General features: G+C 40.8%; 1 protein-coding gene across 1 annotated transcript; it reads left to right on the top strand.

The window, feature by feature from the left end:
- Positions 1–582: 582 nt before the first annotated feature.
- Positions 583–2,459, top strand: LOC135652249 (sugar transport protein MST4-like). Its single transcript, XM_065173069.1, has 3 exons — positions 583–1,011; positions 1,176–1,802; positions 1,907–2,459. Exons 1-3 carry the CDS (start codon positions 601–603, stop codon positions 2,342–2,344), a joined length of 1,476 nt encoding a protein of 491 aa, XP_065029141.1. The 5' UTR covers positions 583–600; the 3' UTR covers positions 2,345–2,459.
- The last annotated feature ends 16,093 nt before the right edge of the window (positions 2,460–18,552 follow it).

Genomic DNA, 18,552 nt, shown 5'->3' on the forward strand with positions numbered 1-18,552 from the left:
GAAAGGGAACAACTTGTTATTGAGGTTTTAACTACAACAGGAAGATGATTGTTTATTTTCTTTACTTGACATAAGCCCATTGGATGGTATTAATAATCCGATCTCCACCTCCATTGCATTGCAGAGAGATAGATGGTCTATCATACAAGATAGGTGATGGTTGCTTGCAGATCTTGTAATAACTATGCTTGGGATTCCATGCATGGATTTTCCACTTGGTTGTGTGATGGTTGTTTCTCTTTGTCATCAACTGCCTCATATGTTGCTTTTGTCGAAATCCTTCCCTAGATTTATTTGTTTTATTATCTAGCATCGAAAGTATGGCCAGGTTTGTCTTACGTTGTCGTCATAGGTTAAATCAGATAATTAGACCTACTTATTATAAAAGAAAAAAACAAAAGGAACAACTTGTTATTGAGGTACAACAGGAAGATGATTGTTTATTTTCTTTAGTTGACATTAGCCCATTTGATGGTATTGATAATACGGTGAGAGAGATGCTCTATATACAAGATAAGAGATGGTTGCTTGCAGATCTTGCTTGGATTTTCCACTTGGTTGTGTGATGGTTCTTTCTCTTTGACATCAACTGCCTCATATATGTTGCTTTTGCCTAAAGCCTTCCTCATTCAGCTCCAATCTATTTCTGATCATGGAGCTAATCAATCGTATCTGTACGGTCAATCTGCAGGGGGAGTGACATCTATGGATGACTTCTTGGAGGAGTTCTTCCCTGCGGTCTTTGAGAGGAAGCACAAAGCCAAGGAAGACAACTATTGCAAGTTTGATAACCAAAACCTTCAGCTTTTCACTTCATCATTGTACCTTGCTGCCTTGGTAGCCAGCTTCGTAGCTTCGAAGATTTGCACGAAACATGGCCGGAAGCTCACTATGCAAGCAGCATCAATATTCTTCTTGGTTGGTGTCATCCTGAACGCAGCTGCTGTGAACATTGCCATGCTGATCATCGGAAGGATTCTCCTCGGAGTTGGTGTTGGATTTGCCAATCAGGTTTGCTCTACTTTCTTTTTCATACAATTTTTCATTCTAGAGTTTCTCTTCTCTTCAGTTTCCGTCTCAATTTCCCTATTAACTTCCAATTTCTCCTGGAAGATGTATCTTTTGTTAAACTCACTTTCCGTGTCATATGTTTGCCACTATTATTCATCCTGTAGGCAGTTCCTCTATTCTTGTCGGAGATCGCACCAGTTCACGTCCGTGGAGCCTTAAACATCCTCTTCCAACTTGACGTGACCATCGGGATCTTTGTGGCGAACATTGTAAACTACTTGGTGTCCAATATCCACCCCTGGGGGTGGAGACTTGCGCTTGGCTTGGCTGGAGTGCCGGCGATGATGCTTTGCTTGGGCTCCATGGTGATTGCGGAGACCCCGACGAGCCTCATCGAGCGTGAGATGCTTATGGAAGGCTTGGCCATGTTGAAGAAGATCCGGGGGACCGACAATGTCGATGCAGAGTACGAGGAAATACTACACGCCTGCGAGATGGCACGACAGGTGAAGCAACCTTTCAAGAATCTCATGAAGAGAAGTAGCCGACCGCAATTGGTTATTGCCATCGTGATGCAAGTCTTCCAGCAGTTCACTGGGATCAACGCCATCATGTTCTATGCACCAGTCCTCTTTCAGACCATCGGATTTAAGAATGATGCTTCACTTCTTTCTGCGGTCATCACGGGGATCGTCAATGTTCTGTCTACCGTCGTATCAGTGGTCTTAGTGGACAAAGTCGGGAGGAGATTCCTGCTTCTTGAAGCTTGTGGCCAGATGTTGATCACACAGGTTAGGGACACAAGCCATGGGCATATTAAACATGTAATTATAGATTACGAGGAATCGTTTGAAATATGAGATTCTAACTCTAGTGGGGGGTGATTTGCATGCAGGTGGCTATTGGAGGCATTTTGCTTGTGAATTTGAAAGCAACCAATGAGCTGGGACACGGAGTGGCAGTTTGGGTGGTGGTGCTCGTGTGCCTATTCGTTTCGAGCTTTGCTTGGTCTTGGGGTCCACTTGGCTGGTTGATTCCTAGTGAAACTTTCCCCCTGGCGACGAGGACCGCCGGCTATGCCTTTGCCGTCAGCTCAAACATGCTTTTCACTTTTGTCATTGCCCAAGCTTTCCTATCTATGATGTGTCATCTACGTGCCGGGATCTTCTTCTTCTTTGGTGCATGGATTGTGGTGATGGGTCTGTTCGTCATCTTCTTATTGCCCGAGACCAAGAACGTGCCGATCGATGAAATGACCGAGAAGGTTTGGAAGCAACATTGGTTCTGGAAGAGATTCATGGATGAGGAAGAAGACAAAAAACACTCCGTCTAAGACTCGATGATTTGTGTTTACCTTGAGGATGTCGGGGCTAACCTCGTCAACATGATCTTTATGTCGAGTTCATTATTTAATACTTTTATCGATATATAATCTTCACTTTTGAATAGTAATATTGTAAGAATATGAGGTTATCATTTTGTTTTGTCTTCGTGTTATGCTAATATATATAACTAAATAAAATATAATTATAAAATTAAAATTAATAAAACTATTATTTTGAATAGATTTGATCATAAAACAACATAACCAAAAATAATTTTCGAGTTCATTATTTAATATTTTTATCAATATATAATCTTCCCTTTTGAATATTGATATCCTAAGAATATGAGACTATTGTTTTGTTTTATCTTCGTGTTATGCTAATATTTGTAACTAAATAAAATATAATTATAAAATTAATATTAATTAAAATATTATTTTGAGTAGATTTGATCATAACACAACATAATAATTTTTGAGATAGAATTTCATTGGCGCCCACAATTTGCTAGAAATTCTAGGGGCATTTGTTTCAACATTATGTAAACCAAAATATTATAAATATTTGATCACAAATTTCCACAATTTTGAGAAACTTACAAGCCAATTCGAGATTCTGAGTTACCAAATTGCCGTGTTTGGTACATAATTTTTACAAGAAAAGCTATAGCATTAGTTCTTAAATAATTGAAGATGTGAGAAAAAAAGTGGTAGTTTGCATATAACTGAGGAATCAGTAAGATTGATATAACACAAAGCTATAGCATTATTTTCAATAGGTTAAGAACTTAATTTAAGTTTCTTATTTTGCTAAGATGATGGAATAACAAACTATAAGCTAATGTGAATACTCAAAATTTAATGGATCCTACCCCATTGGGTATTGGATCTTCATCCAACTACCCAAGCCTCTTAGATTAGTGGATCTCTATCCAATAATCTCTCATTGGCTTTTATTGGATCTTATCCATAGGATCTAATAATTCAGTGGCTTATTGGATATTTAAAAAGATAGGAGCTTCGGCGGATATCTCATATCCGAACCTCTACTCGACGATATCTCATATCCGAACCTCTACTCGATGCAATGGCTACCATATGTGTGACCTTCTAGACCCAATATCGAGCTACTCGTGAGTCATACCTATTAGAACTCATTCTGGCTCAGTGAATTATTATCTCCATAATAATTCACTCGACTCATCGACTACAAACGTACTAAGCCACTACGTCGTAGTTCCCAAACGATATAGGGGAATCCATTAGACTTGTCTATCCTTAGTTACCGTGTATCTATAGTCCCTCATCTATCTAATACCCCAGAGATTATATATTGGGCATGGTACTGTCAGGCCTATATAGTTTTTACTTGAGTCTTGTTTTAATCGGATTCTCCTAGAGAACTCTCTCTCTCAATCCGAATGACCATAGCTAAGGATTTTTCTGAGCAGGAACACCTGAGATATTTCTTTCATGACACCGAGAGTGGATGATCCTCTATCAACACTTAATAATCCTCATAAGGTTAGCTATCACTCTCGATGACTTACTATGCTAGATATGAAACTTCTAGACCTATAAGTCTGATATCAAATAGTAGAGTACTCATACAGGACATCCTTGGTATTTCAACTCTAAGGACCAGATACACCACTAGGATGACGAAATTAATATTTGACAATAAGACATCATCAACCATCGAACATTCCATGAGCGAATCAATCAATGAAATCATTCTCCAATGAGCACTTGCACTATAGTCCTAGTGTCCCCAAACGAGCATCTATGAGGCCAGCTACCTCCATCATATGGACGGGTGTATAAAACACCATTTTGTCCGGTTATCTTAATGTCCCTCTCGAGTAACCTATGACTAGGATTATTTAAGGTTTATGTTTAAAGGTGAATCGGTCTCATTATCGTGATATTATCACAATCTGATTCTCATTGCACAGATCTATGGACATCACAATATATATACACATATATGTAACAAGCAATATAAAGTGATAAAATATAAAAATATAATAAGCAAAAAGAATGCATATCATGTAACACGTGTCATCACTCACGTGATTGGCTTGTAGGGCACCTATGACTAGCAATCTCCCACTTGACCTAAAGCCAATCACCTATGTGTCGGATCCCCATAAGACCCCTATGATGCTCAAAGATAATTTGAGACAATGACTTTGTTATTGGATCTTCGGATGAAACTCTTTCCACTACTACATCTCCTCGGGTCACAATCTCTATAATCACGTGGAACCTCCTCATAATGTGTTTAGACTATTGAATCTCGTATTTTGATGACGAAACTAATTGATAATTGTTTATGATTTAATATGCGTGTTAAGTGATGCAGGATGCTTCGATCAGGATGAGACAATTAAAGCAGGAAAAATCATGTTAGGATGGAGAAACATGTCAGAAGATTAGACGTCGGGCCGGTGGATGGGTCGACGTATCGACAAAAGGCTTCGGGCCATGGATTCAGGCATTGGACCAAGAAGAGCGGACACTATGCCAAGGATATCGGAGATGCGGAGTCAACTGGTCGATTGGGCAATAGGGTGCAGGAGAGGACGATGCGCCAAAGAATCGGACGAAGCGTCAAGAGACCAATGACATGCCGGACAACTTGATTAATGCTTAGTATTAATTGTCTAGATCGAAGTTTCGTTTACATGTGCAGGATTAACTACGATACCAAGGCATGAAGCAAAATGAAGTCCCGGAGTCAAGGACGCGACATCGTTGGATGTTCGAGAGTTCTTCGGAAGTCCGAACGTTCGTCGGAAGTTATGGAAGAACTAGCCGAGAAGTATCGAAGCTTGTCAGAGAAGCTCATCGAAACTCGCCAAGAGGATAGTTGCAAGTCCAGGAGTTTACTGGGAGTCCGCCGAAACATTGCTGAGAGATCATCGGAAGTTCGCCGGAAGATCCCTGGAAGCTCACCGGAAGAATAGACTTACAGACTTAGTTTAGCTTAGAATATGTCTTAAGAATCATAGTTAGCATGTAATTGGGCTTGATTTTGAGCCAACCCAATTAGGGGCCAGCTAGCACCCATGTAAGGATTGTGTTTGGCCCAATAAGAAGCCCAAACAGTGCCCCAATAAGTCTCTCCGTCGTGGCATAGTCTTCGAGACTATGTCAGGCGTTGGTACCGCCCAGCACTGCCCCCTAGGCGGTGGTACCGCCAGACCTGGGCGGTGGAACTACCTAGGGCAGTGTTAGCCAAATTGACACTGGGCAGTGGTACCGCCCGTGCCCGAGGAACCCAGGATGAGATGTTTTTAGGCTCTAAGTTTGAATCAACTTGAAGCCTATAAATACTCCTCTCATCCCTGGTTAAAACACATAAGCACAGAGAGCAAAAAAGGAATTAAATACTGTAGATATCACTTTAGAAATTCTCTCCACTCTAAGTTTAGAATTCTATAAGAGGAGTGTGAGTGCTTGTAAGGGTTGTCTCCTAAACCCGTGAAAAGGAGAAGAGGGGTGTAAAAAGGAGTTGGTCTTCGCCTTGTGAAAGAAGACCTCTAGTGGATGCCGGTGACCTCGTCGGAGGAGGAAGCCGAAAGTGGATGTAGGTCACGTTGACCGAACCACTCTAAAATTGCCTTGCTCTCTGGTTTGCATTTACTTCATATCATTTACATATTGCAAACTGAATTTTTACTTGCCTGCTACTTTCACTTTATATTCGAATAAGAACGAGATTTCAAGTTATCTTCCGAGTTCAATTTTTAAGTTAAGTTTCTGAAATCGGTCGTTCGTCGGAAATAGTTTTTTATCGTACAAAAGTTTTAATCGAGACGTTATTTTATTGCTGCACTAATTCACCCCCCCCCCCCCCCCCCCTCTTAGTGCTGACCCTAATCCTAACAATTAGTATCAGAGCCACGGTTTTCTATTTTGGTTTAACACCCATATAGAAATGATTATTTTCGGCTTTCAAGAGGGTCACTCTCTCATTCGTCCTTCCTTTTTCAATGGGACGGACTACACTTATTGGAAAACTAGAATAAGAGTTTTTTTGCTTTTATTGGATTTGAATTTATGGCATATTGTCGAATCCGGTTTTAAAAGGTCTTCTCTTCCAATGAAAGATTGGAATGATTTGGAGAAGAGGACTTTTTCTTTAAATGCTAGAGCTATGAATGCTCTATTTTGTGCTTTAGACAAAAATGAGTTTAATCGGGTTTCCTTGTGCGAAACGGCTTTCGATATTTAGCACACTCTTGAAATCACACACGAAGGCATAAGTAGTGTAGAAGATTCTAAAATAAATTTTTTGATGCACGATTTTGAGATGTTTTGTATGGAACCAAGAGAGACTATTGGAGACATATACACCCGTTTTACGGATGTTATCAATAGTCTAAAAGCTCTTGGCAAATGTTTTTCGAATTTTGAACTCGTTAACAAGATTTTACGCTCACTTTCTAAAACTTGGGATTCAAAAGTAATCGCTATTTAAGAATCAAAAATTTAAATACCTTTTTGATCGAAGAACTAATAGGGTCTTTGATGACCTGTTAAATGACGTGCAATGTACGTAAAGAACTCATGAACAACTTCCAAAGGACAGGAAGGATTTCAAACTTAGAACATTTGAAGACGACTCGAGCATAAGCTCAAGTGATGGTGAACTCAAACTCACTAAGAAATTTAAAAGGTTAATGAAACAAAAATTAAAGAACAAAAATAAAAAGAATGCAACTACTTGCTTTGAACGCAAGAAGAATAATACAAAGTGGGATGAATTGAGCTCCTCCGAAGATGAGGAGAAAATCAAAAAAGGCGAAGTGGCAAACTACACTTTAACGGCTTTCAACGATGAGGTAATCAAAACCCCCTTAACTTATTTTGAAATTACATGATGCTTTTCATGATGTTTTTTTTTTTCAGCTTAGAAATAAATTTTCTTGAAAATTACATATTTAAAAATGAAAATACAAAAATTATGATCATGTTAGTAATTTTGAAAATGATAATGAAAACTGCATGTTTAATGAAAAAGTAAAAATAAAATTGGATCATGCTTACCTTTCTAATGATTTTAAAAATAATCATGAAAAATATATATTTTATGACAAACAAACAAAATGATTTTGATTGAAAATATGATATCATGCTTAATGATGATGCATGGCTTTTGTATGAAAAACTAAGTATGAAAAGTTGATTCACCTAAAAAGAAAAATGCATGACTACAATAAACAAAATGATCTTGATGGAAAATACTTTATGAAATCAATTTTGATGATGCATAATAATGAAATTATGTAATGAAAATATTAAACATTTTGAAACCATGTTTTTATGTCATGCATAATGATCATGCTTAATAAATTTCAAAATTATGCATGATGATTTTTAAGTAATTTATGGTTTTTATGATGAAATTTATTTTTCGATCCTAATCAATTGATGATATATATATTTTGATTTGGCATAAAAAAAAAGACAAAGGCATACTTGTATGAAACAAACTAAATAGAGGAAACCTTTCTCCTTGAAAAATTTCTCTATTTTATCGATTTTTCAAAAAGGAGATTAATGAATCCATTTGAATTATTTTTATGAATCTCTTAGATTTTGATTTGATGATTTGATGATTTAAAATTGAATAATTTTTTATGCAAATCATGATCTTGATTCCTTGATACTTATAATTTAAGATTTATTATGAATCAAGATTTTTCGTTAATCATTTTCCTATGATTCTACTTGATATTTTTTAAAGAAGATATTTACTATATGAATCATGTCTTTTGGTATTCAAGTGATTTTACCCTTCATGACATGATTTCTTTGTAATTATGGCTTGAAATGTTTTGGAATAATGCATGCAACACTATGATTTTTCCCTTAGATAAAAATGCATGCAACACTATGATTTTTGAAATAATATGATAATCAATAATTATCATTTTCTAAAATAATACTCTAGAACGATGATTTGGAATCATGCATGTAATGATGATTTTATATTTTATATATATGATTATTTGGTATTTTGCATGCAATACTTTAACTTGTGATAATGATGCATGCAATGATGAAATATTCATGATAAAATAATTATTTTGACATTCATGACTTGAATTTTCATCAATGCTATTTACCTTTGTCATAATTTGAAAATTGATTTAAAGGGTCTTCCCTTCTTTTTTACAATGACAAAGGGGGAGCAAAACATACTAGAAAGCAAAAAATTTGCTAGCTCACATAATTCAAGAAGAAAATAAAAATTACACTTTTCAAAATAGAAGAAATTGCTATCTTGAACATCACCAAGAATTGCATGCTTAAAATCTAAAGAAGATGCAAAAATATGCTATCTTGCACATCGCAAAGAAAAGCAAATATGCCAACTTGCATACCTTTAAATTTGCTAGATTGTATGTTGTAAAACTTGCATATTTCAAGAAGGAAGTGTTGCTTTCTTGAACATCTCTAATTCGCTAACTTGCATAATGTAGAACTTGCTATCTTGAACACTAAAAAGAAGTGTTATCTTACCTATCTCAAGAAGCAAAAATGCTAAACTTATACATCTAGCAAAATGTACAAACTTGTAGAACTCTAAATTTTTGCTAGCTTACATGATGATAAAAAAACTGGAAATTATGTTTATCATGCAATGTGTTGAACATGTATTTCAAACACAAGAATAGTTGGACTTCTCCTTTTTGTTGATGACAAAGGGGGAGAAGTGTTATCATGTTATGCATGATGACGTATTGCAAAATATTCAAGATGAAATTTGCAATGACTTGAATTCAGCTTGAATTCAAGGTTCTATCAATATGGCATATTGATAGGGGGAGTTTGTTTAAACTCCGGGAGTTAAAGTTAACTTCGTCATCAATTGGTTGTCATCATCAAAAAGGGAGAGATTGTTGAATCTCGTATTTTGATGATGAAACCATTTGATAATTGTTTATGATTTAATCTACGTGTTGAGTGACACAGGATGCTTCGATCAGGATGAGATAATTAAAGCAGGAAAAATCATGTTAGGCCGGAGGAACATGTTAGAAGATTGGACGTTGGGCCGGTGGATCGGTCGACGTATCGATAGACGGATTCGGGCCGTGGATTCGGGCATCGGGCCATGAAGAGCGGACATTGCGCCAAGGATATCGGAGTTGCGGAGATAATTGGTCAATTGGGCAATAGGTCGTAGGAGAGGACGATACGCCGAATAATCGGATAAAGCATCGAGAGACCAATGACATGCCGAACAAATTGATTAATGCTTAGTATTAATTGTCTAGATTGAAGTTTGTTTTACATGTGCAGGATTAACTATGATAGCAAGGCATGAAGCAAAATGAAGTCCTGGAGTCAAGGATGCACATCGTTGGAAGTTCGAAAGTTCATCGGAAGTCCGGACGTTCATCGGAAGTTCTAGAGGAACCAGCAGAGAAGTCTCAGAGCTTGCTAGAGAAGCTCGTCGGAACTCGCTAAGAGGATCGTCGAAAGTCTAGGAGTTTGCCGGGAGTCCACCGGAACATACCGAGAGATCGTTGGAAGATCGCTAGAAGAATAGACTTACGGACTTAGTTTAGCTTAGAATATGTCTTAGGAATCGTAGTTAGCACGTAATTGGGCTTGAATTTGGGCCAACCCAATTATGAGTCAGCTAGGCCCATGTAAGGACTGTGTTGGGCCCAATAAAAAGCCCAAACAGTGGCCCAAGAAGTCTCACCGTCGTGGCACAATCTTCGAGATTGTATTAGGCGGTGGTACCGCTAGTCTGGGCAGTGGTACCGCCCAGCACTGCCCCCCAGGCAGTGGTACCGCCAGACCTGGGCGGTGGTATCACCCAGGGCTGTATCAGCTAGACTGACACTAGGCGGTGGTACCGCCCATGCCCGGGGAACCCAGGATGAGATGTTTTTAGGCTCCAAGTTTGAATCAACTTGAAGCCTATAAAGACCTCTCTCATCCCTGGTTAAAGCACATAAGCACAGAGAGCAAAAAAGGAAAGAAACACTGTAGAAATCACTTTAGAAATTCCCTCCTCCACTCGATGTTTAGAATTCTATAAGAGTAGTGTGAGTGCTTGTAAGGGTTGTCTCCTAAACCCATGAAAAGGAGAAGAGGGGTGTAAGAAGGAGTTGGTCTTCGCCTATTAAAGGAAGACCTCTAGTGGATGCCGATGATCTCGTCGGAGGAGGAAGCCGAAAGTAGATGTAGGTCACGTTGACCGAACCACTCTAAAATTGCCGTGCTCTCTGGTTTGCATTTACTTCCTATCATTTACATACTACAAATTGAATCTTTACTTGCCTACAACTTTCACTTTATATTCGAACGAGAACGAGATTTCAAGTTATCTTTCGAGTTCGATTTTCAAGTTAAGTTTCCGAAATCGGTCTTTCATCGGAAACAGTTTTTTATCGTATGAAAGTTTTAATCGAGACATTATTTTACCGCTGCACTAATTCACCCCCCCTCTTAGTGCCGACACCAATCCTAACATAGACTTCTGATGAGACTTGGGTTCCTCCTCTTGAGTAATCGTCCCATTGTTGTCGTAATATATAGGAATCGGCTCCTTGCTGCCCGTCATGACTCCTAGATCTGTGATGAATTTCTTCATCCAGACTCCCCCTCCTTTGTTGCCTCTACTGTAGTAACGTACTCCATCTCTATGGTCGAGTCAGTAGTAGTATCTTACTTGTAACTCTTCCAACATACCACCGCCTGATAGGGGCGGTACCACCACTAGCAGTATTGATTGCCAGCGGTACCACCGCCCAAACCACCTGGGAGACAAAGCGGTACCACCACCCAAACCACCTAGGAGACTTGGTCTCCCAAGCGGTGCCACCACCAGCCATGTTTTCTAGGGCTGAATGGGTTATTCAATTCGGCCCAATTCAGCCCTGTTAAGGGCCCAATTGGCCCCTAACTAAGTAAGTGGGATTACCTCTCAATCTTAATTCTATTTTTGAACTAACTACAATAACTAAGTCATAATTAAAGCACTTCTTGTTCCGATACGTTAATTGCTCTTCCAGCGAGCTTTTGGCGATCTTCTGACGAACTTCGGTAATGTTCCGACAGACTCCTAGCAAGCTCCCGGACATTATAACGATCTTTTTGGCGAGTTCCAATGAGTTTCTTTGGCAAGCTCCTGGACTTCTCGGTTGGTTCTAGCAGAACTTCCGACATACTGTCATGGACAAACTTCTAAACAAGATGTTTGATGTAATGCTTATGTATGTCCATGTCTTTTGGCATGTTCATGCCTTGTACAGAATGTAGAGGGGCGGCCGAAGGCTTAATAGTCCCACTTAAGTTGGGTTGGTGGCCTCTTTAGGCTTGTAAATAAAGGTTGTGTCATGTGGACACGTGCGAGAGCTTTTCGATCTTTAATAGACCATTTTACCCTTTGTTGTGCCACTGTTCAGAGCTTGTAAAGTCTGTTTGTAATTTGCATTGTCTATAAAGTATTTTTCGGAGATGTTTGCTTGTGGATCCCGATTGAGGCGTCCTCTCTAACCCGTTCTCTCTTTTGTTGGTCCTAAGGGACAATGGGAGGCTTCGGGGAGGCTGACCTTTGCGGACGGACACGCAAGGGTGCGCACGACTTAGGCAAAACCAACTAAGTCCGTGACAGATGGTATCAGAGCGGGATAAGCACTCATAGAAACACTTAGCATGCAAACGTGGGGGACCTAGCGGGGCTGCGTTGAGGGCAGTCAGCACACGTGCGACCGTTTGAGGGAAAACGGGCATGGAGATGTAGGGAAAAGAGTCACTCAGAGGAGCGGGCATATGAGATTGGCATTCAGAGGAATGGCCAACCCTTCGCGCAAGAGGCACCACGAGAATAGGCAAGCTTGGAAGAATGTGGAGCGCACAAAGGTTGGGATGTCTGAGTTTGAGCTACGGCTCAACGTTGACAACCATACTTGATGGTGCTCAAGCCAAGCGAGGCGCTTAGTAAAAGATGAGACCATGCAAGGTGGAATGAGTTGCTCAATGACCAAAAGAGTTATGCAAAGCTCACAGAGGTGAGGGGAATTGCTAACTCGAAGAATTTGGTACTCATGCATGGGCTTGTATGCAGATGATGGAATGTTCGTGGCCATCCCAAGGCGACCGAAACTCGGTGCCATGGAGCATTGAAACTTTCTCTTCGGCATGTGAAGGATACGTCCGTAAGAGGCTGAAGTATGCAATGAGTTCAGCATGTTGCTAGGCCTTGAGGGGTGCAGCGGGGGCTGTATTGATGGGGAGTCACAATCTAGCAAGTGCGTTTGCAGGAGGCAGAACAATGCACAGTTTGTTCAGCAGATCGGAGTAGTCCAAGGGGATGGTGGTCTCCGAAACGAAGAGAGATGTTGCTCCAATGGGACAGTTATCCAAGAGGGGTAAGTCCCGGCTCTCCAGAGAGAGAATCATGTGAGACGGACCTCACAAGTTGAGGAGGAGTACCTCAACAAACAACAACTCCACAAAGCTCGATGGACTGAGCAAGCGACGAGGAGTCGTCGCATGATCTCGCTTGAGAGAATGCATTGGTGGATGCATTACGAGATCAAGTGGGGGAGCGACCTAAAGAAACTTAAATGAAGGCACACTTGGAGTCGATGTGGAGATCGGACTCAAGGGAGGGCTGACCCGTGGAATGGTGGGCGCGAGGGCCACCATCGACTCAATGTAAAAACGAGGAGCGGAGCAACTTGGGTGTAACTTGGCGAAGTACCCAAGCTGCATGAAGGGAGCCAGCATAGAAGTTGGAACATGGAGTAGAGGCATAGTGCTTTCCTTAGACAGAGGTCAAGGACATGAACTCTTGCAGAGGCAAGAGTAGGATCATGTTGTTCCATGGGTCCTTCATTCTGACGGAGCAGACTCATCTTGCATGGTGCCAAAGACGAAGGGAGCTTCTGGGCACATGCACCTTATCTCGGAGGAGCATTTGATGGAGGAACTAAGGCGACTCAATTTGCGGAGGCGAAGTTGGGTTCAGAAGGCCTTAGTACGGGGCAAGAGGATGTAGAGGCGGGTACTCTTGAAGAATATGCCATAGTGTTGCCATTCAAGTTGCCATAAAGGAAGCAGTGCGCAGCGGAGATTGTGCTGGTAGGGCAGAGGCCCAGGATCCAGACAATGGTGCACAAATTATAGTGAAGTCGGTGGACTTCGGGAGCTACTAGGCGACAGACTGTCCTAGAGCGATGCTTCATCTAAGTGTGACCCAAGAGTGAGTGGATGAAGGTCGATTGCCAAAGGAGCGAACAAAATCGAAGGTGGAGGAGACCCTGCGATGTACTAGCAGAGGCCACACATGGAGGGTTCACAATTCGAGTTTATTCCACAAGGATCAGAATTCAATGGAGATGTCACCAGGAGGCGACATGGTGCAGCGGATCGTGGTGGAACGGTTCGTGGCAATGCGATACACACGATAGTCCCGGGAGGGACTAGATCATATGGAGGTATGATCGGGAGCTACTGGGAGCTCCACTTCGGTGAACAACACGATGGCAAGAAGGGCTATGGATTCAAGTAGTGAAGGCCATGGTACCGTGTTAGAACCCTTACAGATTCTAAACTTGGGGTTGATCTCTTTAGAGGATCGGCCTCCTTGGAACTCTATAGGGGTTCCTCCCTCCAAGTTGCTGCTCAAAGGCTGCAGAAAAGATTCATCTCTTGCTTATGAAAAGAGAAGGAATACATGACTATTTATAGGGCTTCTAAACCCTAACTCCTAATAGGACTCCTACTTAAGACTCTTACTTCTAACCAACTCCTAATATGACTAATACTCAAGACTCCTATTCCCTTACAACTCCTAATTCTTCTCTAAGAAAAAACCTCATAACAGAATATCCCTTTCAATTAGGACTCTCCTAGTTAGAGTCCTAACAGAGTGTCCTTCTCAATTAGGACTCTCCTAGCTAGAGTCCTAACAGAATGTCCCTCTCAATTAGGACTCTCCTAGCTAGAGTCCTAACAGACCCGCCCTCTTCAAATCAGCCTTGTCCTCAAGGCTGAGATTCATGAATTCTGGGAATTTGATCTTCAAGTCGTCATAGTTCTCCCAAGTGGCATCTTCTATTGGTAGGTTCGCCCACTGTATTAGCACTTCATTAGTGGGTCGTCGTCGTCGAGTCATGATCCGTCGATCAATAATGGCACTTGGTTGGGTCTGGAGTTCTCTTTTGGTAGTCATATTTGGTGGGTGGCTTTGGGCTGTCTCCAAGCACATATTTAAAACTTTCGTCTTGCTATTGGTTTGTGGGTGATATGTCGTACTCCTTTTCAATTTAGTACCCTGCATATGGAATAACTTTGTCCAAAATCTGCTCTTGAAGATACAAGTAGAATTTGTCACAAGCACAATGCGTCCCTTATAGCATAATTCTTTTGAGTCCCGATTGTAATGAGCCATGGGGCTTGGTGCTTCCTCCAATTTTTTTATAATCTTACTAGTATCTGAATCTTCCTGCCATTCCATCTTAATATCCTCAAGGAAGTCGCTGGTCGGAAGTGAAACGGCCGAAACTTCAACTTGCTCGGGTAGCTGCGAAAGCGCATCTGCAAGAACATTCTCTTTCCCCTTTTTGTAAGTTATTTCATAATCAAATCCAAGAAGTTTTGTTACCCATTTTTGCTGCTCAGGGGATGATATCTTTCGCTCCAAAAAGTACTTGAGGCTTTTATGGTCAGTTTTAATTTGAAATTGTCGGCCAATCAAGTAGGGTCTCCACCTCGTTGCTGCGCGCACAATGGCGAGCATCTCCTTATCATATGTCGACTTATTTTGATGGGAGGGAGATAATGCCTTGCTAGTGTATGTGAGTGGTCGACCATCTTGCAAGAGAATAGCTCCAATTCCGACTCTAGATGCATCAACCTCAATAATGAAGGGTCGACTGAAATCTGGCAGTACTAGCACTGTCGTCATCGTCATGGCTGCCTTAAGTTTGTCGAAGGCAGCGGAGGCTCTGTCCGACCATTGGAAGACATCTTTTTTCAGTAAGGAAGTAAGTGGTGCACTGATCTCTCCATAGTTTTTCATGAACTTAAAGTAGTAGCCTGTTAAACCCAGAAAGCCATGTAGCAATTTTATGTTCCTCGGGGTCAGCCAGTTTTGCATTGCTCCAATTTTGAAGGGGTCTACTGCCACACCTTCCTCTGATATGATATGCCCAAGATATTCCACCTTCTTTTGAAAAAAGCAAAAATTCATAGTAGTTGTTGTGTGTTCAAAAGGTGGTTTTCGGTATGTCTTCTTCGCATACTCGTATTTGATGATACCCGGATCGAAGGTCCAGCTTTGTGAAGATTTGTGCTCCCTTAGCAACTCATCTACTGCTGGAATAGGGTATTTATCCTTGATGGTTATGTCATTGAGAGCTCGGTAATCAACACATAATTGCCATATTCCATCCTTCTTTCTTATGAGGAGCACCGGTGAAGAGTAGGGGCTGCAACATGGCCGAATAACTCCTGTTTTGAGCATCTCTTTTATAATCATTTCTATTTCATCCTTCTAGAGATGTGGATACTGATATGACTGAGTATTTGCTGGAGATTTTCCTGGAAGAATTGTTATACAATGATCATGCCGACGGGTAAGAGGTAGGTTGCGCGGTTCGTCAAATATATCTGAAAATTCAGCAAGCAAAGGAAGTAGATTTGGATCTTCAAATTTTGTTGGCTCTCCCTTAGTTTGCTGCTCAAGTTGTACCAAAATGCCGCTGCATGCTTTATGCAAAACCTTCTCCATTTGTTGTGTGCAAATCGTCGTTACGTCGCCCTCACGTTTCCCGTGCAGTATCACCTGTTTCTCCTTACTGTAAAATTTTATAATTAGTTGCATAAAATTCCAAGAAATATCACCTAATGTCATCAACCATTTAATTCTGAGTATGGCCTTATGATCATCAAGAGGGGGAAGGAAGAAATCTGCAATTATCTCTTGGTCCTGCAGCAATAGTTTCTCCTGCGGGCGCTTACGATCACACTTCAAAATCTGTCTGTCGGTGACCTTAACATCAAACCTGCAGCGATTCTCGATAGGTAATACCATTCGGATAGCAACCTTACTGTTTAGGATATTATTAGTGCTACCCGTGTCGATGAAAACAGTGATCGGTTGTTGTTTGAGAAGGCCTCCAACTTTCATCGTTTGCGGGTTTGAGTAGCTGGCTAGTGCATGTACCGTAACTTCGGTCGGTTGTGGCTCTTCTTCTGCATCTTCTTCTGCATCTTCTTCTTTATGTTCAATGCTCTCTTCTGGATATTCAATGACCTTTTCTTCTACTGGTTCAATGATAAAAAGTCTCCCTTTACTACAGCGATGCTCATGGCTCCACGGCTCGTCGCAATGCCAACATAACCCCTTCGCAAATCGCTCCTGAAGCTCTTCTCTTGTCAACCTTTTTGGTGCAGGGACTCGGTCAATAGTAGGGGGGGCTAAGGGCTTCAATATTGCTGGTTGAGAAGTGACCCTAGTCCTTCGAGCTTCATGGTTCAATTTCTCCTTTTGATGTCGTGCGAAAGAGATGGCTGCCATAAGCGTGTACGGTTGTTGCGCTTTAACTTCTCCTCGGATCACCAGCTTCAAGCCCTCAATGAAGGTCCTCAATAGCTATTTTTGAGACCAATCACAAGTTTGATTAGATAACCTTTCAAACCTGGTTTGGTACTCCTGAATGGTGGAGGTTTGTCGGATCTTTGCTAGTTGTTCGTCAATATTCTCGTAATCGGTTGGTCTGAAGCGAATCAGCAGTCCTTCTTTGAATTGTCGCCATGAAAGGACTCCATAAGTATGTTCAAACCAATCAAACCACTGTATAGCATCTCCTTCAAGATGTATAGCTGCAATTTTCACCATAGATGCATCCGCGGTTTTATGGTACTGAAAATATCGCTCCGCGCGCGAGATCCAACCAATCGGGTCTCCTTCTTCCCATCTAGGGAAGTCCACTCTCATGCATGGATAGTTGGGGTTGGTCATAGAGCCTACCCTCCCTTAGAAGTCATCTCTTCGGGCTTGGTATGATTGGGCAAAGCTCTCTCCTTGATATGATTTCTTCGGGCTTAGTGGTCGGCCCAATCTGAGTTTGGTAAAGAGCGTCCGAATCTTATCCTCCATTCGTGTCTCCAAGGCTTCGAATTTAGCATTGATTGCCTCCTTAGATGCCATAGTATATGGCCCCAAATCAATGATGTTAAGATCTCTCTTTTGCTGTTGGGTTAAAGGCATGTATAGGTTGAGAGAAGTGATGGTCGAAAGTGTTGGTGGATTGGTGGATGTAGGCTGTGGTTTAGGCTTGTTTTGTGGCTGTTTTGGGTGCAGTTTGAGGGTGTGGTTTGGTAGAGTTTTAGGGCTGTGGATGAAAGTTTTGGATCTGTGGTAGATGGTAGCAAAGGTTTGACAGAAATCCGTGGAAGTTGCAGCAAGTATGTGCTGTCTTGTAAGAGTAGAATTGTTGTCGAAGAAACAACAGTTTCTTGACGTAATTTCCATCAAAAACTTGAGAGAATTGAGGAGGGAATTGATAGCAAAATCACAGTTTATATGACAGCAAGGATATCTAATTTAATCAAGAAAATTTCGGCAGTATAACAGCAAGGAAATTGGTGCAAGTTGCAATTGTAGAATTATCGTCGAAAAATTTCAGTGGGTTACGATGAAAATTTACAGCAACATAAAATCATTTTTAGAGATGAATTTCTTAATAGATCAATCTTAGATGGAAGCCATGATGATATATGAAGTGTATAAAAAATTTCATTCAAAAAAGATTGTAAATAGATGGGTTAAGGCAACGATATGCAGCTGAAATTTTCTGCAGCATAGATTTTCAAGTGCAGCAGATTGGACATAAAAGATCAGTAGTTTATATTGATAATTTTTCGATGAAACTAAAGGGAAATCTACTGTTAGGAAATGTCAAAGATGTCATAAAAATTTCATAGAAATTTGGATAGAAAAAGCACAATAGCAAGATCAAACAGATGGTGCTATGAGGCTTGAATTCTGTAATTCAAGTGCAGCAGATTGGACATAAAAGATCAGTAGTTTATATTGAGAATTTTTTGATGAAACCAAAGGGAAATCCACTGTTAGGAAGTGTCAAAGATGTCATAAAAATTTCGTAGAAATTTGGATAGAAAAAGCACAGTAGCAAGATCAAACAGATGGTGCTATGCGGCTGGAATTCTGC

Source organism: Musa acuminata, chromosome BXJ3-11 (assembly GCF_036884655.1).
Source record: "Musa acuminata AAA Group cultivar baxijiao chromosome BXJ3-11, Cavendish_Baxijiao_AAA, whole genome shotgun sequence".
In the NCBI taxonomy this organism is placed as follows: Eukaryota; Viridiplantae; Streptophyta; class Magnoliopsida; order Zingiberales; family Musaceae; genus Musa; species Musa acuminata.

Bases quoted from the DNA above. Each gene is read 5' to 3' on its own strand.
- LOC135652249 (XM_065173069.1), top strand. From the start codon at position 601: ATGTTGCTTTTGCCTAAAGCCTTCCTCATTCAGCTCCAATCTATTTCT. The intron at 1,012-1,175 runs GTTTGCTCTACT...TTCATCCTGTAG, and splicing joins GTGTTGGATTTGCCAATCAG to GCAGTTCCTCTATTCTTGTC. The intron at 1,803-1,906 runs GTTAGGGACACA...ATTTGCATGCAG, and splicing joins GCCAGATGTTGATCACACAG to GTGGCTATTGGAGGCATTTT.